Source organism: Suricata suricatta, chromosome 10, assembly GCF_006229205.1.
Source record: "Suricata suricatta isolate VVHF042 chromosome 10, meerkat_22Aug2017_6uvM2_HiC, whole genome shotgun sequence".
Lineage (NCBI taxonomy): Eukaryota > Metazoa > Chordata > Mammalia > Carnivora > Herpestidae > Suricata > Suricata suricatta.
Window position 1 is genome coordinate 63,501,537 of NC_043709.1, and position 22,315 is coordinate 63,523,851.

The 22,315-nt window shown below is 43.3% G+C and overlaps 1 protein-coding gene across 3 annotated transcripts in view; it reads left to right on the forward strand.

Moving 5' to 3' along the window:
• Window positions 1–14,140, forward strand: part of RACGAP1 (Rac GTPase activating protein 1) — a 28,433-nt gene extending 14,293 nt beyond the window's left edge. The window contains exons 4-17 of one of the 3 annotated variants that reach the window (XM_029953976.1): window positions 464–600; window positions 1,543–1,612; window positions 3,775–3,828; window positions 4,498–4,578; window positions 5,198–5,315; window positions 5,656–5,786; window positions 6,684–6,848; window positions 8,526–8,621; window positions 8,708–8,906; window positions 10,176–10,281; window positions 10,459–10,591; window positions 10,825–10,960; window positions 12,478–12,586; window positions 12,908–14,140. In XM_029953976.1, the coding sequence (XP_029809836.1) occupies window positions 464–600; window positions 1,543–1,612; window positions 3,775–3,828; window positions 4,498–4,578; window positions 5,198–5,315; window positions 5,656–5,786; window positions 6,684–6,848; window positions 8,526–8,621; window positions 8,708–8,906; window positions 10,176–10,281; window positions 10,459–10,591; window positions 10,825–10,960; window positions 12,478–12,586; window positions 12,908–12,983 (1,611 nt within the window). In that variant the 3' untranslated portion in view covers window positions 12,984–14,140. Of the gene's footprint in view, window positions 1–463; window positions 601–1,542; window positions 1,613–3,774; window positions 3,829–4,497; window positions 4,579–5,197; window positions 5,325–5,655; window positions 5,787–6,683; window positions 6,849–8,525; window positions 8,622–8,707; window positions 8,907–10,175; window positions 10,282–10,458; window positions 10,592–10,824; window positions 10,961–12,477; window positions 12,587–12,907 lie in introns of all 3 variants that reach the window. The other 2 variants (XM_029953974.1, XM_029953975.1) reach the window with 2 other exon arrangements.
• The last annotated feature ends 8,175 nt before the right edge of the window (window positions 14,141–22,315 follow it).

The following is a 22,315-nucleotide window of genomic DNA, read 5'->3' on the forward strand; positions in this document are numbered from 1 at the left end:
ATCTTGGTACAGTGTTAAATGCCTCAGTAAGCTCAAATTGACTGGTTCCAGTGTGTCACAGCTTTGTATGCATTTTGCTCCACCATTTAGAAAGGTGGGTGGCTGCTTTGATCCATAAAAGAGGCTAATAATTGTCCTGATAAAATGACACTAAATTGTTTTTGCTATGAGAAATCTATTTTAGGACTCTCATTTTGCAATACTGTCTTGGATTAGCAGTTTGGCCCAAAAGTCTTGTAGCAGAAACCCCAGTATTCTAGATGGAGTTCATTTTACCAGTCAGAAATCAGAGGCACAATCTGGGCTTGATGTGAATTAATATGCTATTGGTGTAACAGCCTTCCTGAAGGCTCATTTGCATAATGCTGTATTTTAATGTCTTCTGGTCTGTCCATCCCATAAATCTGAGGTGAAGCTCTCTCCCCTGGTTAGTTAGGATGTTTTACTCTGCTTTGGTCTGCAGGAAAGACAGATTCAGCTGATTCGAGAGATGCTCATGTGTGACACATCTGGCAGCATTCAACTAAGCGAGGAGCAAAAATCAGCTCTGGCTTTTCTCAACAGAGGCCAACCATCCAGCGGCAGTGCTGGGAACAAAAGGTGGGGAAACTGCATCTGTTGTTATCTGATCACAAGCAATGCAGCTGTCAGAAGTTCTTGTTATCTGACCTCTTAAATATACTGCTTCTGGAATGTGTGCTGAATAAAGCAGAAAAAGACTTTGGAGGAAGGGTGGGTGGGAAATAAAGGCACAGGGGCCTCCCTATTTCTTTTATCTTACTTTGTTTTTGATCTTTCCTTAGGAGGTTCTTTCACCCTGGGTAAAATTTTGATGTTGGCGCTAAATTGCACATCAATAACTAATCCTGCCCATTGCTAAGAAACCTAAAGGTGAAAGTGGCAGTTCAGCAATACTTTCCGTGTTTACTCTCCAGAGAGCTCTTGTAGCTCTTCTGGTTTAGAAGGCCTTCTGTGAGCCAAGACCAGACAATAATTTTGGTTCCACTGCATCACTATTTAAAATAGTCTCAACCAGGCTTTGAATTTAACACCCCCAATACAATATGTAGGGAAAGGTCAGCATTCTTAGAGCTATTTATTTTGTTGCCTGGTTGTTTTATGGGGAATCTTTATAACTGAGAAGATATATGGGCTTAATTTCTTCAAAAGCTAATGCTGGCTGATAGTCTTTTTTTTGGAAAGCAACCACAATTGGTGGTTCATTCTTCTGCCCGTGAATTTTTAGTAGCCTATTCCATAGGGAGTAGCACCCATGCTCCCAACTGGAACTTTCAACTGCTGCTGTGAGGTCTTTGCTGAAAAAGCAGCCTGCTGGTGTGTACTCATGCACACGCAGCTGCGCTCTCCCATGGAAACCATAGCAAGCGACCACCACAACTAGGCTTTGAGCTTGTACTTATCTCCGTAGGAAGGTACTGCCATGAAATTGCTGCTGTTACATGATCACTGTGACTTGTTCTGGGTGATCATGGGTTTTATTTTCACAGCTTTCTCTAATACTGTATTGTTTGACTCATCTAGATTGTCAACTATTGACGAATCTGGTTCCATTTTATCGGATATCAGCTTTGACAAGACTGATGAATCGCTGGTAATGAACATTTGATCTCTGAGAATTGTCTTTTATTTTTTTATGCCCCTGCTCCCTCAGGAATATCTCCTCTCCTCTCTTCTGAATTTCCTTTATTACTGTGTTATTAGTTGATGTGTTATAGATACTGAGCTAGCATCATAAAAGTCTACACAAGCTGTAAGAGCCTGGCTTATACATTTAGTTTCTAGAAGCGAGAGTGTAGGGTTTGGCATGAAGTTAAATTGGTTTAACAGGTCTGTGAACTACTTGTACTAACTAGTTATATTTTGGCTTATTACAAAGCCTCAGCTTGAGGCATCTGGGTGGCTCAGTCAGTTAGGTGGCTGACTTCAGCTCATGATCAGTTAGATGGCTGACTTCAGCTCATGATCAAGGTCATGATCTTGTGATCTGCGAGTTCAAGCGCCACGTCCAGCTCTGCTGACAGCTCAGAGCCTGGAGCCTGCTTCAGATTCTATGTCTTCCCCTCTCTCTGCCCCTCCCCCCACTCATGCTCTGTCTCTCTCAAAAATAAACATTAAAAAATTATTAAAAAAAAAAAAAAAGGTTCTCTCTTAAAAAAAAAAAAAAAAAAAAAACAGCCCCAGCTAGCAATTAAAAAAAAAAAACAAAACAGCAAGACTCTACCCAAATCAGGGTTATTTTCTGCTCTTGGAGACAATAGACTTGTGCTTTATTTCAGAATTAGTTCGGTTCTTGAAGAAAACATAGTCATACTTCACAATTATAAAGAAACTGATGTTCTGGAACTTTTGCCAGAAGACTGACAGTTTCTAGATACTCTATAATCCTTTGTTCAACAATGGTTAATGTATCTAAACTCTTGTTACCTTGTTTTTGTGGGACAGCACCCTTTTCTTAACTTATGGTGGTGTTTCTGCATAAAAAGTCATCTCCTGATACTTCAGTCTTTGATGTTCAGGAGACTGGTGGTTTATTGGTTTGTGTATCTGTCCTGTTTTACTGTGTGAAAGCTAGCAAAGCAGTAAATCAGGAGGTTATCTGTGGTTGGTTTTCTGGTAGCAAAACAAGTGACAGCTACTTGTTATGTGGGCTAGGAGGGTTGTGTCCCAACTCAGTGTTTGAGGAAATCATTGCCATTTTATAGATATAAGTACTAATACCAAGTATCATCTTTTTGAAATAAGGAATGATATGAATAGGTCTGGAATATCTAATAAAACTAGAATAGGGGCACCTGGGTGGCTCAGTTGGTTAAGTGTCCAACTCTTAGGTTGGGCTGAGGTCATGCGTGATCTCATGGTTCTGTGAGCTCGAGCCCCACATTGGGTCCCACACTGGCAGTGTGGGGCCTGCTTTTGATTGTCTCTCTCCTTCTTTCTGACTCTCTCTCTCTCAAAATAAGTAAATAAAAACTTTAAAAAGTAGAACATATTAATAGCTGATTTTGGAGCTAGACCTATTTATGGTGTATCTTTGTAACCGAAGCTGAATCAAACCATCAGTAGTTAAATTACTTGATTTTGAATTGGAGAGATTAAATTTATTTAGCTAAGCTGCTGTTTGCTGTGTACTACTGTTTCTGAGGTTTTCAGGAATTATCAGGAGTAAGGAAGTCACAGCTAGCTACTACAAATGAATGTAAATGGTTAAAATAAGTGAAGTAAACCTAGACCACAGTAAAAAATAACTCTTCAGTGGTGAATGTCTTTGTTGGGGCTCAAGGAAAAGGGATGTTTGAGAAATGTAAAACCTAAACTAGAACTTTTTAGGTGGGTATATATTGTACGACATCTGATTAGATAATAACAATCCCTTAAGAGCAGGAATCACATCTAACACAATCAGTATAGTGCCTAAGATTCTGCAAGTTCTAAAACTAATTACAAAAATAGTCAGAAATAAAGGACCAGACACTGGAGATACTCATGACAGAAGTTGATTCTTTAACCTTTTCTTGCCTCTGAGGTATTGATTCCTGATTCTATTATAATAGCTTCAATTTTGGAAAGAAAGCATGTTAACTTACTATGGCTCTGTAGCTACAACACTTGAGACCTTCCCTTTCCCCTCTCCTCAGATTTTAAGTTAGGTAGTCTGACTCAAAAAGCCTTTAAAGTTCTCTGTGTAGTTATTTGCACAGGGTTTAGGGGAGGCCTAACCACAGAAAGAAATTAATACAGTGTAATTGTCAACAGGATTGGGATTCTTCCTTGGCAAAGACTTTCAAACTGAAGAAGAGAGAAAAGAGGGTAGGTATGGTTTTGTTTAGTTTTTGTTACTGTTTTTACAAAATAGCAATAAAGGGATTTTCTCTAGAATTTTTGCCATGATAGAGCATTCCTGACATGTTGCTCTAGACATTGTTAAACACTGACTACAAATGAATTTATGCTGGGGGGTGGCAGTGATGTTCCTTGAGGTAGGAACTCAGGACAGAATCTTGTCCTATTGCACTGTTCTGGCTGCTTTGGTGCATTCATGGGGTGGGAACGGATATGCTTATGTTTGTTTTGAGTTGTCATATGAATTTTTACACAACTTTTGTATTGTAATATAATTTTCAGATGAAATATGTGTATAATGGGATATGTGGAGATGTATCTGTATGCAATTGTTAAGGTACTTCATATGTTTCCAGAGTCTTCATGTACTTCGATAGGATTATAGCTCTCTTCTTTCTGGCGCTGTCATATAGATTTTTCCAAAGCTTGCTTGTTTCTTCTAGGGCACTGAGGGCATTTTTGTATTGGTACAACGTGAGCTTTAAGAAATGGAAGTAGAATGAGAGAGCACATTGTTACTTACCATAGCCTTGGTACCTAGGACTTGCACCAGGTTATCTAATGGATTAATTTTGTCTTCTGTGCTTCAGATCTTCTATTTGGCACTGAACTTACTGGTCTTTGTCTCCTTTCTAGCGTTCTAGTAGCCGACAGTTCATTGATGGTCCCCCCGGACCTGTAAAGAAGACTCGTTCCATTGGCTCCACGGTAGACCAGGTAAGAAAATTCAGGCCAAAGAGAATTGTGATTGTGAACACATCAGAGATTAGTGGCCCCAAGCATTAAAAATCCTGAGTCAACACATTGCAGAGTTATTTTGAGAGAGAGATTTGGTGAGTTTTTCAATGTAATAGGATCCTTATCATCCTTATGAGTGGAATTACTCTGAATAAACAACTGTCAGCTTTATATTTGATTCTTCATTGCTTATATGTATGCCTCTGTGACCTATATTTATTTTTTGTTCAATATTCTTATTTATTTGGTTAGTTTTTAGTTTTTGAGAGAGAGAGTGTGAACAGGGAAGGGACAGAAGGAAAGAGAATCTTAAGCAGGCTCCAGCCCAGCACAGAGCCTGATGTGGGGCTCAATCTCACAACCATGAGATCATGACCTGAGCTGGAATCCAGAGTCGGCACTTAACTGATTAAGCCACCCAGGTGCCCTGTGTTTCTGTTCTGAATTATGAGATTTCAACTTAAGGGTGTTTTGAGCTGGGGCCTTAAGTCCTGACCAAGATTCAGGAACTTTTCAACCACTCTGAAAAACCCTGATAGTGGAGGAGAAATTATAGATTCACATGTTTATTCTTTGCTCATTTCTACTTTTGTTTCAGGGGAATGAATCCATAGTTGCAAAAACTACAGTGACTGTTCCCAATGATGGTGGGCCCATCGAAGCTGTGTCCACGATTGAGACTGTGCCGTATTGGACGAGAAGCCGAAGGAAAACAGGTCTACTGGGTTTGTGGTTAAATTGCCTGTGTAAAGCAGCTGGTAAAATTTGGGGAGACTTGGTATTTTAGAATTTTTCTGCGGCAGGGGTTGGGTCGTTTCTTGCCGCTGCCTACTGAGGGCCAGAGCACGCACGGTATCATACTCTACCTTTGGGTTGCTAGCCTGGCCTAGGCCACTTGCGTATAACTTGTTATTCTTGAACTGATTTTTCTGCATAGCTGAGTCACTTCTGAGTATGGTTACAATTTATTCCATACCAGTTTTATTAAAATCAGGGTTAAAATTCAGAAGGGACAAAATATTATGACACAAAGGCTTAAAGTTGGTTGTTTTCTAGGTACCCTACAACCTTGGAACAGCGACTCTACCTTGAGCAGCAGGCAGCTGGAGCCAAGATCGGAGGCAGACAGTGGCGGCACTCCCCAGAATAATGGAGGGATGCGCCTGCATGACTTTGTCTCTAAGACGGTAGATCTGTTATTGCTCCTTTTTTTGGGCACGCTTAATTTTTTTTTCTTTTAATGTTTGTTTATTTTTTAATGGAAATTTTTATTTTATTTTTTAAATGTTTTTATTTTCTTGAGAGAGTGAGCATGCACAAGTGGGGAAGGGGCAGCGAGAGGGGGGTACAGAATTTCTGAAACGGGCTCTGCACTGACAGCAGAGAGCCCGATGTGGGGCTCAGACTTACAATTCATGAGATCATAACCTGAGCTGAAGTCCGATGCTTAACTGACTGAGCCATCCAGGCACCCCAGGGCACAATTCATTTTTTGATTGTGAAATTAGTTTATACCAGGAGCAGATTTAAATAACTTAGTGTTATTTAAATGTCAAGTCTTTTTTCATTTCCACTTATCAGGGCTGACTACTGGTTACAGAAAGTGTGTAATCTTTCCATTCTCTAATATTAAGACAAAGCAACTTTTCAGAAGCAATTATTTATGCTTTTCAGTGATACATATTTACATTGCATTCTTAAAAATAGCATGCTTTACGTTTGTCCCATTGGATTTCCTCATAAAAACCCAAGCAAACTGACTGAGGCTCAGAAAAGTCACAGGACAGTTTGAGCCAGAGGACAGTAAATGGCAGAGTTAACATGGAGGTTTTGTGACTCTTTGTCAACAGGTTCTTTCAACTACTGTATACTGCCCACTTCTAGCTGGATGACCTTACTCAAGTTATGCAGCCTATTTTGCTTCTGTTTCCTTATCTTAAAACAAAGAAAACAAAACCTATATTGTAGGATTATTGTGAGAAATACACAAATAAGTGTAAAGGAATTAGGAGGTTGTTGGTCGTTGATGATGATAATTTTCTAATTCAGACCACTCTGTATTTTCTGTCCTTTTTTGTCCTCAGGTTATTAAACCTGAATCTTGTGTTCCATGTGGAAAGAGGATAAAGTTTGGCAAGCTGTCTCTGAAGTGTCGAGACTGTCGTGTGGTTTCTCATCCAGAATGCCGGGACCGCTGTCCCCTTCCCTGCATTCCTACTCTGATAGGAACACCTGTCAAGATTGGAGAGGTATGATCTGTGGGAAGTGTCCTTGTGTTACGGCTTCTTTAGCTTTTTCAAAGCTTAATGTCCATTTTTATCCTAAAATAAGTGATGCCAGTGGGGCGCCTGGGTGGCTCAGTGGGTTGAGTGTCTGACTTCAGCTCAGGTCATGATCTTGTAATTCGTGGGTTCGAGCACTGCATTGGGCTTTGTGCTGACAGCTCAGAGCCTGGAGCCTGCTTCAGATTCTGTGTCTCCCTTCTCTCTCTGCCCCTCCCCCACTCACGCTGTCTCTCCGTCTCAAAAATGAATAAACATTAAAAAATATTTTTAAATAAGTAATGCCAAGCATATTTTTTCCATGAATGTTGAAGAGAAGTTATAAAATGTTAGTTTGCAAGAAAGTCCTACTTGGATTTGTCTATTTGGTAACTTTTCTACACCACACTTCTCTTCCCTTCCTTTCTCTCCCTCCCTCCCTTTCTCCTACCCTCTCCCCTCTTCCTACTAATACTCCCTCCTTCCTTTTCCTCCTTTCCTTCCTTATTCCTCCCTCCCCCTTTCCCTTCCTCTCCTCTCCTCTTCCTTCCCCTCTGCAATCTATTCCTATTTTGTAAAATTTCAATATATACAGAAGTAGAGCGATTAGAGTAACTAACCCTGGTTCCAATCAACCAGCCTCTGTGATCACTAGTTCATGTCCAATCTTCATTTATCAATACCCCCATGTCCTCCTGTCCCTGTTTAGTGAATTATTTTGAAACAAATCTCAGCCATCATATAGTTTTATCTGTAAATGTAGTTTCTCTAATGTTAGAGGTATTCCATACTAGGCTATTAAGATCAGATTATTTATTCCTAAAATTTGATTCAATCTGTTAATAAGTTATCGATTGTATGAGCAGTGTTAACAAGATTCAAAACAAAATGATTATGTTGCTATCCAGCCCCCAGCAAATCAAACATTACTTTCTTTAATCTTTTTAAAAAATTTTTTATGTCTTTATTTTTATTTCAAGAGAGAGATAGTGAGCGGGGGAGGGGCAGAGAGAGAGACAAACAGAATCTGAAGCAGTCTCCAGGCTCTGAGCTGACAGCACAGAGCCCGACACGGGGCTCGAACCCACAGACTGTGAGATCATGACCTGAGCCGAAGTCAGATGCTTAACCAACTGAAGCAGCCAGGTGCCGCGTTACTTTCTTTAGTCTTAAGAGTTCTTATTTGTGCATGTAATTGGTTACAAATTTTTTGTGCTCTGATGTAGAACCACGGAGTTCTCCCTACAGGTATGTTTGTGTCCTGAGCAACTGTAACTTGTGTTAAATAATTTTTCTTACTAAGAGTAATTAAAGTGAATAAATGTTTTCTTTTTTAAAATAATAAATTAGTTTATATTAAAGGCCATCCCTGTAATCTTGTCATTGCTTGTTTTCTCAGGCCCTTGAGTAGAAGAGAAGCAGGGGCAGAGTTTTAGGGTAGTGGTCATATTACTTGTTCATGCAAGAGTGTGGTGTATGTGACCAGAAATCAGTCCTGGGGTAGAGGTATGAAAAAACACGGAGAGTCTGTTCTAATGTATGCTTTGGGAATAGGAATTTAAAAGTAGACACGATGTCCCAGCCTGAGCATTAGTTTCTTCCTACTCATCGTCATATGCCGGTCTAAGTGATAATAAATAATAATTTAAAACTCTCCCTTTTCAGGGAATGCTGGCAGATTATGTGTCCCAGACTTCTCCAATGATCCCCTCCATTGTTGTCCATTGTGTAAATGAGATTGAGCAGAGAGGGCTGACTGAGGTAAGAGTCAAACTTCAGAGAGCGTGAATTTGTTATTTCTGTTAATAATTAGGAGGTTCTTTCTGAAAGTGTCACCTTGATAATAGACAGGCCTGTATCGGATCTCTGGCTGTGACCGGACAGTAAAGGAGCTGAAAGAGAAATTCCTCAGAGTGAAAACTGTACCTCTTCTCAGCAAAGTGGATGATATCCACGCTATCTGTAGCCTCCTGAAGGACTTCCTTCGAAATCTCAAAGAACCCCTTCTGACCTTTCGGCTGAACAAGACTTTCATGGAAGCAGCAGGTAAGTGTAGATCTTTAATTCTAGAACGTGCGTCCCACAGGGACTCTTCTGTTTACTGCCCAGTACAGTGCCTGCCATATAGTAGATGCTCAAATACTTTGATGAAGAATGCCTGTATCCATGTTTTGATGCCTGTCCTCTTCCTGTGTAAACTATCCAGGGCACTGACAGGGTTTGTTGTTCTTGTTGTTTTTGGTCGAGTTGGAGATTGTCCTTTTGAACTTGGAGCCATCTTTGATTTCATTTCCCCATACCACATTTAATCCATTGGCAAATCTTGTCAGCAGAGGTCTTGTAAAATTTATCTTAAAAATGAAATTTGCTACTCCTACTACTAGCACTCTTGACATCTCTCACCCTAGAGTGACAGAAGAACCTATATTTTCCTTTTTCTACTCTTGCCTTGGACACTGTGATCTTCATATAGTATCCAGAGGGGTCCTTTTAAAATTTATATTAGATGATGTCCCTTCTATCCTTAGTATTTCCAGTGGCTTCCTATCACTCTCAGAATAAAATCCGCAGCCCTTAACATGGCCCCAGAGACCCCACCTGTATGACCCGGCTCCTTATGTCTCTAGCATCATTTCTCTCCATGCCCTTCCCTTCTTTCTTCTTCGCCACTTATTGGGGTTCACGTGACCAAGCTCACTCCAAACTCGAGACCCTCGCATTTGTTATTGATTCAACCTGGAATGTATTTGCGTGATTTGCTCCTTCCTTCCTCCCTTTCTTTGAATTTCTTCTTGAGTATCTTGTCCTCAAAAACACCTTTCCTGACCACCTTGTCCAAAATAACTGCTCCCATTGTTTTCTAGCTTTCCCCTATGTATCTCTACCTGCTAGATGCCTGCTTTTTGACTGACTCCTCTAATAGAATGTAAGTTCCATGAGGCAAAGTCTTTAATTCTGCTTTACCTGAGCACTTAGAATAGTACCTGGTACATAGTGGACCCTTGAACATGTTTTATAGATGAACACGTTTTGGTAATTGTAGTCGCTATGGCTATAGGCCTGCCTTTCCAGCGCATGGCTTGCTAGCTGCTTTCCCTAACTGCAGGAGCCGATTTTTGTGAAGGTTCTGATTTCTAATATTGAGCTGTTGGCTAGTGTCCTGCTTGTTAATGAAACTGGAGTTTGATGTGTCATGAACCTAATCAGAAGTTTCAGAAGCTTACTGTATAGATGAGACTTTGTGGTCGATCACTTGGAAGCCCGCTGTCAAGAGAAAGAAGTCTAGGCCTCTTGGTGCTTTCCTTTCATTTACAGAAATCCCAGATGAGGACAACAGCAAGGCTGCCATGTACCAGGCTATTGCTGACCTGCCCCAGGCCAACAGAGACACATTAGCTTTTCTCATGATTCACTTGCAGAGGTGAGTCCAGCAGAAACTTATTTCTGGGAGATTGGGAATTTGCCACGGGGAACGTGATGTGGGTTGGGCCTTAGGGAGGGAATGTGAGGGGCGAATTGTTTTCTGGTAGATCTTCTATTTTGGTCTGCATTTAAGTGGATGGACAAAGTCTTCTAATCGAATGTTCTCTTGTTTTAGAGTGGCTCAGAGCCCAAATACTAAAATGGATGTTGCCAATCTGGCTAAAGTCTTTGGGCCTACCATAGTTGCCCATGCTGTGCCCAATCCAGATCCAGTGGTAATGTTGCAGGACATCAAACGTCAGCCCAAGGTAGGCAAGTGCATTTTATGTGTGTATGTATTTATGTGTGTGTGTGTGTATGTGTGTATACATATACACACGTATCTATGTTCTACAAGTTTTAATGTATTTCATATATATATATTTGTGTAAAATTTCACACACATATATATATAAACTTGTATAACGTGATAAAATGAGAGAGTGGTGAGAGGTAAGCCCTGAACTTTGGGGGTATGCTAACATGGTTGGTGGCTTTTTAGGTGGTAGAGTGCCTGCTATCACTGCCTCTGGAATACTGGAGTCGGTTCATGATGGTGGAACAAGAGAACGTTGACCCCATGCATGTCATTGAAAATTCAAATGCCTTTTCAACACCACAGACCCCAGATATTAAAGGTAAGGCCCAAGTTTTGCTTTTTTTTTTTTTTCTTAAATAGTAGGCTTCATGCCCAGTGCAGAGTCATGTGTGGGGCTTGATCTCATGACCCTGAGATTAAGACCTGAGCTGAGATCAGAGTCAGTTGCTTAACCAGCTGAGCCACCTAGGTGTCCCCCAAGTTATGCTTCTTAAGGGACCTGACTTCATTAGTTCTGGCCATGTACATTCTCCCTGCCTTTGCTAGAGCTATTCTGAATTCATACTTGTAAATAAAAATTGTTTAATTTATTATGAGGATTCTAACATTAAAAGAAAATATGTACAGTTCTACCGTCCTTTTTTTATGTTCATGGAACATGGTTCTCCTTTCCTTTATATACATATGAATATTTTAAAAATATAACAATTCAGATACAGTTTGATCTTATTTCACTTAGCATATTGTGAGAACTTTTCCTGTTACTATATATCACTCTTACGGTTATAAGCTATAATTTACTTACATGTTCTATTAGGAATTGATGTTATTTTGAAATTTTCAGTTACTAATAATGCTGCCATCAGCATTATATGTATATGCTCTTTTCCCCTAATGATAAATTCCCAAGAGTGGGAATCACTGAATTAAAGGCCTTGAACATTTTTGTTTTAACCAACTTGATTTTTCTTTTTTTAAAAAAAATACAGTTTTTAATGTTTGTTTATTTCTGAGAGAGTACACGTTGGAGAGAGGCAGAGAGAGGGAGACACAGAATCTGAAGCAGGCTCTAGGCTCTGAGCTGTCAGCACAGACCCTGATATAGGACTTGAACCCACAAACCACGAGATCATGACCTGAGCTGAAGTCAGATACTTAACCAACTGAACCACCCAGGCGCCTCCCCAACTTGATTTCTTAAAGGCTTTTGCCAATTTATATTGCCACCAAAAATTCATGAGGCTGGTTTCTTCCAGCTTTTACTGGCACTGGAGACCTATTATTTCATTTTTGCAAGATCTCCTTCCTTTTTAAAACATGATTATTTATTTTGAGAGAGCATGAGCAGGGGAAAGGCAGAGAGGGGAAGGGAGAGAGGAGGAGAGAGGGAATCTCAAGTAGGCTCCACACACAGCATGGAGCCCAATGCAGGACTCTATTCCATGACCATGAGCGCATGATCTGAGCCTAAATCAAGAGTCAGACATTTCACCGACTGAGCCACACAGGTGCCCCAAGATCCTTTTTAAGAAAGCATACTGTTTTTTCTAATACAGGTAAGAATCAAATGATTAAACATTAGATTTGTGAAGACTGGAGTTTGAGAATGGCCTCACTCAGGAAGTGAAGGTCAGCTATTCACTGAGCAGTTGCCTGCATAGTTCAAAAGATACACTGATGTGTTACAAAACGTTGACAGAAATGATCTCTGGGACTTTGGGTCTCTAACCTTAGCTCTTAAGTGCTTCATAGGTACTCAACTTAAAACTGGCCACTGACAAGGGTGCTTTCCTTTTTTGCTCCTCCTTTAAAAATATGTTTTAACTTTGATTAAAGTGAGTTTGCTGGGGCCCGTGACCACTCCTGAGCATCAGCTTCTCAAGACTCCTTCATCTAGTTCCCTGTCGCAGAGAGTCCGCTCCACCCTCACCAAGAACACGCCCAGGTATGTGGAACTGGCTGGTTTTGGAAGTAAAAAAGGGCTGCTTCCTTAGCCCTCTTTTCCCAACGCACCGAAGCTTATTGAAAGAAAAATTGAATTAGACCTTAGCTAGCAGCTAGGTGTTAAAAGGTAATCTGGAGCCATAACAACCCCTTTTTAAAAAGAGTCTAAAGGTTTTGTTTCCCCTCTCTCATCTCAGGTGACAAAGAGTAGTTTATAGAATAGCTGTGGAGGGTTTCCTATTTTTAGATGATAATATTAAATAATGTTACAGGTTACCTTTTTTTATAGACTACTTTTTCCGTTCATTTTCTTTTCCTTTAGATTTGGGAGCAAAAGCAAATCTGCCACCAACCTAGGACGACAAGGCAACTTTTTTGCTTCTCCAATGCTCAAGTGAAGTCGTGTCTACTGTTACTTGCCAGCATTTACTGACTGCAGGAAGGGTGCACCTGTACGCTCTGCTCTGTAGCCTCCTGTACTCATTACTACTTTTAGCATTCTCCAGGCTTTTAATCAAGTGTAATTGTGCATGGGGGTTTTATTAAAACTATATATATCTCCCTCTTTCTCCTCAAGTAATGTAATATCAACACCTTGTGCAGTCGTTGTTGGGAACTTGTAGATGGGAGATCTTTACAGTGGTAGAAAGGATAATGTGGGATGCGTTGTGATTCTAGGGGGAAGCTGGGGGAAGGTGCATCCCTTTGGCTTAAAGCCAAATGCTGCTCATGGAATGATCTTTCTCTGATGTTATTTAGAACTAGTTTCCCTGAGATGGTGACAAAAGCCCCACCTCTTTGGTGAGACTGACTTGTCTCAGGGTGGGAGGTGGGAGGGCAGTGTAAAAAAAGGTTGGACAGAAGATTTAGGATTTAGGATGGTTCCTTCTGAGAACTTGGAAGGTCCCTTCCCCCAGTGTGAACTAAGCGATAATATGGAGTCATCATAGAAATGGGACAGGATGAGGACAGAACTAGTGACGGGGGTGAGCTCAGCCGTGATTCAGGTTGATTAGGTTCAATAGTGTTAAGTGGCACGACCTTGTAAAAGTGATATTCCTGCTTGTATTTATCTCTAATGGACTTTTGGTTTGGTTGGGGTCAAAGCCAGTTTGCACTTCAGTTGAATTCATTCTGATGCTTGACCCTCCTGTCTCTTTGTCCATTGGAGCCCTACTTCTGAAGGTCATATGCCATCTATCTGGTGTCCCAGTTTGCAATTAAGAGTAGGCTATAAGGGAGATTGTCAATATTTTATGTGGCAAGAAAAGCCACACTCATTTTGTCTTTGCACTTTGGTTGCCAGAATCTTCCTATGGAACATAGCCACAGCTAGATAAATAGGAACTTTTTCTTTTATTAAAATTATTTCCAATATCTATAAATGTGCTTTTTTCTGTAGGATGTTTTTGACCCATAGTGACTCCTGTCTGTAAAACACATATTTGGAATATTTGGAGAAAAAGTAAATAGTTTTTTCAAAACGACTGTGAGGTTGATTTTCTTGTCTTGGAAAGTAACTGTCAACACCTTTTTAAGAAAATATTTTTCCTCAGCGTTTTGGTCTTATTATTCATTTCCATTCCCTCCCCTCCCCCAGTGCTGCCACCACGAGTCTGTTTCTTTGTTTCTCATTCAGTCTTTCATCTCCAAATTGAAGTCCTAGATTTGTCCTTTGACTGTTACCCTTTCATCTGAGGAAACTACTTTAAACAAAAACCAAACTTTTAAAACAAGTCTTTAGGGAGCAGAATGGTGCAGTTTAAAAAAAAAAAACCTGACTCTGGCTGGCAGCCTGCCTGGAACATCCTTCACTGCTGGAAGTGCCTCTGGAGTGAGCGGCGATGATTAACTGAGGGCACCTGCACTCGGGGCTCTCAGGCTGGTGGACAGAATGTATCTGAGCTTGAGCGTAAACAGTTGCAGGCTTAATATGTAACCGCGGAGAGAGGAGGCAACCCACTGGCTCTTTTCCCCCGGGAGGTGGCAGCTCTCACAGCAGGGAGATTTTGCCTCAGCAAGTTGAAAGAGGATGGGTCCCCTCTCCTCTTCCCCCACCTCCTTTACACACACACACGCCTGTTAAGTTTTATTTTTAATTTTCTTAACTTTGTCCTAGATGCCATGTCTTTTTTTTACGTCTGTGCAAGCCTGGTGTTGGCCTGGTTCCATGTTTGCTGTTCTGTAGTATCTCCCCTAGGTGCATTTTAAGTCACTAATGTGGAGGAAGTAAATGGATTGTATAATGTTAGTGAAGGGAAGACTACCCTATGCAGGAACTGATGGCCCATTAACGAAAAAGGAAATGGTCCTGTGTGTCAGATGTTGGCAGCCAGTTGCTCAGTTTTGGGCTAGGCCAAGAGACCTCGGCCGTGAAAATAATTCTGATATTAGCAAAGGGAAAATGTAGCCACCTTCAACTTCTTTAATAGTACTTCATGTGGAACAGCTCGACTTTCGAGGGCTTTTTTAATTCAGTTGTATTGCCTTGATGTGAGATTTAAGGAACGGGTCCGGTGTTTTGGACTAGCTGTCACTGCAGCTCCTGCTCCTCACCCGTCCTGATGCTACTTCTCTGCCTTTAATGCAGTTCTGCTTTACTCTCTCACTTGCTAATAACCAGAATCTAAATCTTTAAATCCATTCTCCATCAGTCTAGGTAAGACTCCTAAGTTTGATGTTTATTTAACTGAGCAAGCATTACATGGTTTGATCCAGCAGCAACAATTTGCATTTATCTGGATGGGTAATGATTTCTTTTTCCTTAAGAAGGCAAATCCATTGCTTGCAGAAATAGAAGGCACCTGAGTTTCCATCACAGGACTCGAGTGTTCAGGTGATTTACCATGACAAAAATGGTCGTTTTTGGCTATGAACTGCACCTGTAACATTGAAAGGGGTCTTGAATTCTTAAATTCATGCTTAAATTACTGGGTAGCGCAGTGTCAAGTGCTGAGTGAGTGCAGGTGAGCAAAGCCCACCTCAAGCCTCAAACAGTCGCACACCTCATATACGTGCGGTATGTGATTCCCTGTTGGAAAAGCATCTGGGAGACCCATTGTGGTGAGCCGGCATACTGAGCAGCGGTTTGCTTAATCACATGTCCCCTCTTTTTAGGTTCAGCTGTGAGTGGGGAAGGAGCTGTTATGGAGTCCCGATCTGGGAAGCAAGGGAGGCACAGAACTCAGTGTTCAAGTCGCAGAGTTCAAACAGTAGGGTCTTGATCCATGTGCTTTGATGATTTCCTTGATCATGACTCTGGTTTCAGCCACTGGTGTGAAAAGCTGTTAAGCATGCAGAGTCAGGGCACATTAGTCATTGTGCTTTTAGTGTAAACAGGATTTGGAGACTGGTCACTTAGCCTAGGAATTTAGTGATTAAAAAAAAAAATCTCCCTGTAGTTGGTCTATTTTGTAAATAAGTGAAGGCCCCGGGCCGGGGTCCTTACGTTGTGTAATTTATTAGTCTCTGGTTCTCAGAGTCTGTATTTGTTGATGGTTTCTATTCACGAAGTCAGGCAGAAGGCAGTTTGACGTCACCAGGAATAACCTTGTAGTGTGTGGGAGCCTTGTCCTCCGCAGTTGTGTGGGATGGGAAAGGAGGCCACTTTTCAGGGACTCAGAGTTGGAAGCAGGAATTTTCCTTTTGTCTACCTTCTCCCTCTATAACTCTTGCCAGCTTCATTTAGTTGCATTGTTTTTATACAGATTGCTCTCACATCTCACACAGTTGGACACCATCTGTGTGCTAGGCTCAGACACGTGTAAGTGGATATTTAGATTTCTAATAAAGCTCTTGCCAGTTAATATCATCTCTGGTCATCAGTGAAGATGGAATTAACTGATTCCTCTACGAAATGATGATACGCTGATTGACAATATATCAAGTGCTTTCATTCATCATCTTACTTGATGTCACCACACCCATGTGGGGTGGGCAGGTGATCTTATCCCAATTGGCAAATTCAGAGGGGTGATTTGGCTCAAATCCCCAAAAACTAATCTATAGTTTAGGATAAGAACCTGGGGATTAGAGCTCCCGCTGGAGTTCAGCTGTGGTGCTTGCTATTTAAATCAGCATTGTGGGGGTCTGTTGATATATTATTAGGTATGTAAATGACTCCACTCGGCACTGTATGTGGATGTACTTATGTACAGATGACCCAGAAGGAGCAGGGAGGCCTAGACTGCTGGGAAAGGCATTTGGGACAGGAAATGAAAGAATGTCTTTCCTTTTTTTTTTAATTTTTAAAAAATGTTTGTTTATTTTTGAGGCAGAGAGAGACAGAGTGTGAACAAGGGAGGGCCAGCGAGAGAGGGAGACACAGAATCGGAAGCAGGCTCCAGGCTCTGAGCTGTCAGCACAGAACCCGATGCGGGGCTCGAACCCATGAACCATGAGATCATGACCTGAGCTGAAGTCGGACGTTTAACTGACTGAGCCACCCAGGCGCCCTGAAAGAATGTCTTTCTTGATGGTTGGGCTTACCGTCTTACAGAGGTGGAAGCCCTGGGCATGGTGATCCAGAGCTGTTTTCTTCTTCCTTCTACTTTTTAATGTTTCTTTTTTCTTTCTTTTTTTTAACATTTATTTATTTTTGAGAGACAGATCATGAGCAAGGGAGGGGCAGAGAGAGGGACACACAGAATCCAAAGCAGGCTCCAGGCTCTGAGCTGTCAGCACAGAGCCCGACGTGGGGCTCAACACCATGAACTGTGAGATCATGACCTGAACCGAAGTCAGACGCTCAATCGACTGAGCCACCCAGGTGCCCCTAATGTTTATTTTTGAGAGAGAAAGAGAGAGACACGGGCAGAGAAAGGGTAGAGAGAGAGGGAGACCCAGAATCTGAAGCAGACTCCAGGCTCTGAGCTGTCAGTACAAAGCCCAATGCAGGGCTCGAACCCACGAACCATGAGATCATGACCTGAGCCGAAGTCGGACACTCAACCCACTGAGCCACCCAGGCGCCCTGCCCCCTCCAGGGCTGTTTTCTGTATGGAAGGAAGAGGATGCATTGGTGTGAATGTTTGCAGTTTTCTCCTCATGGGAGTCTGTTCTCAGGTCACCCATGTGCATCTTGTGTGCTCTGAAGCTCAGAGCCAAGAATAGGCAAGTCTCTGAGCCAAAGCCATCAGCCTGCTTCTAGAAACGTGTCAGCGGATTAGCTTATTGGCTTTCCCCCTGAGTGGCATTAGCTCTCACCCCGTCTCATGTTCACCATCTGGCTTTGAGTAAGAAGTCTTCGAGTGATCTCTCTTCAGCAGCCTGCACTGTGCCAGGGCTTTCTGAGGGCTGTTCAGCTTTCTTCCTCATCAACCCCAGGGTCCACTGCTCTCCAAGAAGAGGTAGTCAGTCCATTGTGTTCACACATACACACACCTGACATCAGAAGAATACTTCAGATCTCAGAGGGAACAAAATCAGCTTGAAGGAGAATGAGTCTGTGTGGTCAGTGGCCTAAAGTCTTCTGTTGTCAAAACTAACAAGTGAATCTGTGAGTTATTAAAATGGAGTTGCCGGGGCGCCTGGGTGGCTCAGTCGGTGAAGCGTTTGACTTCGGCTCGGGTCATGATCTCACAGCTTGTGAGTCTGAGCCCCGTGTCTGGCACTGTGCTGACAGCCCAGAGTCTGGAGTCTGCTTCTGAGTCTGTGTCTCCCTCTTTCTCTGCCCCTCCCCTGCTCGCTCGCTCTCTCTCTCTCAAACTAAATAAGCATTAAAAAAAATAATAAAATAAAACAAAATGGAGTTGCTCCTGCCACAGAGAAAGCTCTTCCTGCCTGTGAGATGGTAGAGTTTGTGCAGATTTTAGGAGAGGAAGACATACGAAGGGGCTGGGAATTTTTTCCTCATTGGAAAGCAAGGCCTCAGGTGGGCTGGGTGAATGAACCACCTCTCCTCCTCCCAGGGAGCTGGCTGCTTTCTCCTCCTAGGTTAATATACGTTGACTGGGGCTAAACGCCTGATGCTTCTGGACAGAGTCCAGCCCCTCAGCAGAGCAGCCGCACTGGGGAGATACAGCTGCTGGCATTAAAGGGCTAAGCCCTTTCCAGCTGCTTTGCTTTAATGGGAACTGCCTGCAGTCGGCAGCTTAACGGAGCTGTCTTAGCCCGATTAGGAGGAAATGACTAATCTCGGCATCTTCTCATGGCACTGGCCTGGAGGCTCTGGGGAAGATAACCCGGTAGGGTGGGAAGTGGCTGGATAAATGGTGTTGGAGTGCTAGGCGATTATCCCCTCAAAAATGGTGGTCCCTGCTTGGCATGATTTGTGTTTTACTTTGTCTCTGTAAAAAATGTGGGGCTTTCTTCACTGGCCTCCCTGGCACTGAGCGAGAGGGGATGTTTACCGTGTTGGGTGGCCTGGGTGTTTAAAAGCTGGAATAGAGTTGAGAGCATACGAGGGGAATGGTGCTCATCCCCTTCGAGGCAGGAGAAGACTTCAGACCCTCCAGGGTGGCCCCTGCTTTGGCCTTCCCTTCCCCTTCACTTTAAAGTCTGATGTAAAGAGCCAAGATCCGAAGGAGAGACTATCATTTCCTTGGTCATAAGATCTACTTAAAATGCATTTTTTAATATTTCTGAAGATTGGAATATCTTATAATCAATGGCATCTTACAAATACAATGCAGTGTGTTTTCTTCCTTAGTAGCTCATAAAATAGTGGTGCGTCTTTTTATCAATGTTATTTGGACTGGAAATGTTGGCTATTCATGGGAGGTAGGCTGTTGGCTAGACCACATGTGGAGACCAGGGAACCTGCTACTTAGCTGTGGTCGAAGAGCTTGAAAACAGGGAGTTCCTTGTGTCTGAAGGAGGCTGCAGGATGGGAAAAGCAGGGCTCAGCCTCGGGACATCTAGCACAAAGAGGCAGGCAGGCAACGTGTAGGATAGGATCAAAATCTGTCCTAGTCATGACCCATCCTAGAGCCATTATATTTGACCCTCGAGCTGGGGAAAGATAGCAAAAAGCCATTGTGAATCAGTGAGGCTATGACAAAAATAATAGTACTTCCTGGTGAGGTTCTGAAATCAGTACACAGTACTGAAACATTGGGGTGCTTTAACACGTAAAAGAGATTAGAGGTCTGTTCGGGCAGGGAGCTGGGAGTGTTTATTGCAATCGTTGGTCCAATTTGCTCACCAAATCCAGAATATCAGAGGTCTTTCCTGCCTTGAAACTGGAAGGCTGTGGTTTGGGGACCCGTAATAAAAGGACAGTCAAGTTAAGAAAACCGTTGCCCTGAGATAAGAAGTAGACTAAAAGAGGGTCTTCATGCTCTGATAGAGAGAGGTATTCAAACAACTGCAGTGTGCTCAGTGCTAGGACAGGGGGATGGTGGGTGAGCAGAGTGCTGTGGGAGCCCAGGAGCCCGTGGCTGGAGGCTTAAGAGCCTCAGAGGTGATGACATTACCGCTGCGTCTCAGGATGAACAGGGCAGCAAGAGGGCCCGGAAGTAGATTCTGGGCAGAGAGGCACCTCCAGCCTGGTGCCTCACACCTGGACATCCCTGGCGACCATCCTGGCCTCCCCTCTGATCTCGGCCTGGGCCCTGGCCTGACTGGGCCTCGTTTCATATGTCCGTGGGGCTAGGGTGGAGTGGTTGGTCCCTGCCACCGTCAGTGTGGCATCCTCCATTCCCAGCTCTGGCAATAACTGCCCCTTCAGCTGACTTAATCAGAGCTCTGACGCAGTTTTCATTTCCCCCTTTTCTGCCCATTAACTGCAGTCTATTAATTAGTGCTGTCGGACTCCACACTCTCATAAACCGCCTTCACTAACCGAGCTCCCCGCCAGCTTTTGCTAACGATGGGCTGCTCCCCAGTGCAGCTGCCCCTCCCTAAGAGGTGATTGCACATCCTGGCTGTGCAGAGCCCCCGCCCCAGCTACCCAAGTGGCCACTGTTTGGCCGGATGCTTCTTGATTAGCCCTTAACTTCTCCCTTCCCCTCTTCACTCCCTGTCTTCCCCCTGACCTCGCTGGGGCCTGGCACCGACTCTGGCTTAACATCCCTCTCAATAGGGAGCCCTCTTCTCGTGCTGCTCCAGGTCATGAAGCCCAGTGCCGTGGGCCCGGAGGGACTGAGGCGATCGCCTCTCCTGACCCAGTGCACTCCCCCATCAAGACCCCAATCAGCTTGTTGCAGATCCTTTGACCTTATTATAGATCAGAGATCACACACTTTGATCTGTGCTACCTTTTAAACCCTAGCAACGATGGCTGCTCCCCTTATGTTTTCTTAGCTTTCATATAAAATTCCAGATGTTCAAAGCCCTGCCTCTTTTTACCCCTTTATTACCCACCCAGCCTCCTCCTCATTCCCTTGATCTTCACACAAACCAACTCTCAGCCATGATCACTCCAGCATTCCAGTTCTGTGTTCTGGGGAGGTTTTTCTTTCTTGGGTTTGATTCTTGACTCCTTTCCTTTGGGATCCTCCTCCCTCAACACACACACACACACACACACTCCTTTAAGTCAACTAAGGCTGGGTGTTTCCTTCAGTACTAGCTGGCTGGGCTGCGTTTGAAACTGCCAGGGAGGCCGTTCAGCCATTGGCAGAGGGAATTGCAGTCTACCGCAGATGGTGACGGCCCTACCAGCGACAGAGCTATGTCAGGTGCCTTGCTAAACACATACATCCCACGTGGTTCCAGGCCCCTTATCGAATAGACCTATATTCCAGATGAGGAAAGTGAGGCAGGATCCTTAAGTTACTTGCTCAAGTTCACACAGCTATAGAACTTACTGAGCCTACATTTAAATGTTTTCAATCCTTTCAACCCCTATTATATACTTTTATGTAGTCTTTTTTTTTTTTTTTAAAGCTATGGTGCCTTTAAATCAAAGTGTTTTGTTTAGAAAGTGAAAGTCTCTGGATAATTCTCCAGTCTTCTCCTCTCAGTCTGAAGTCCCAGAGCCTGGCCCCTTCCTGGGCTCTCCCCCAGCCTTGCACAGTGTGGTCCCAGTGTGTCCTCTTTCCAGCCGGAGGTAGCAGTGGGGGCGGGAAGTGGAGAGGGGCTTCCTGCCAGCCAATGGGGGAAGCGACAGCCCAGGCTCTGCGCTCACATCATCTGCTCCTGCTAAGACAATCATCAACATAAAAGGCTAATTGTATTAATCACCAAGGCACCCCCTCCCTTTTGGGAGAATTATGAATTGCAATTGCAGATGGCTTCACTGATTGAAGGCAGTGCTCAGCGGGGAGAAGGGCCAGATCAGATTACACACCATTAATTAAAAACTTCCCCTGACAAACAGGAGGAAGGGCGGGCACACCAAGAGTCTGCCTGGTTGGGTCTCCGTCCTCCCCATGCTCCTGCCCCCCACCCAGACCTAGGGGCTGGGATTGTGAAACTCCATTGCCCATGGCCTGAACCTCTGAATTTGGCTCCCTGAGGGCCAGCCCTTCCCTCATCCAAGCAGATGGCTGGCTGTCCTATTAAAGGGCTCCAGAGAAGGAGAAAACTAACCTTGGTTACTCATTCCTGTGTCTAGCTTCGGATGCTCTTCAGATTCCAACCTATTTCCTCACTTTTCATGAAGCTTGTGTCTTCTTGGTCTAGTCTATTCTGACAGAGCACAGCTTTAAAAGAACTATTCATGAAGATAGCCCCCAGCTCTCTCTCCAAGCAGTCCCCTTACCCTTTGGGCCTGGAAGTTCCTGAGACAGAGGTTACGCATTGTGCTCTGCAGTAGTGGGGATGGGGGCGCCCGCGTGGCTGTGTT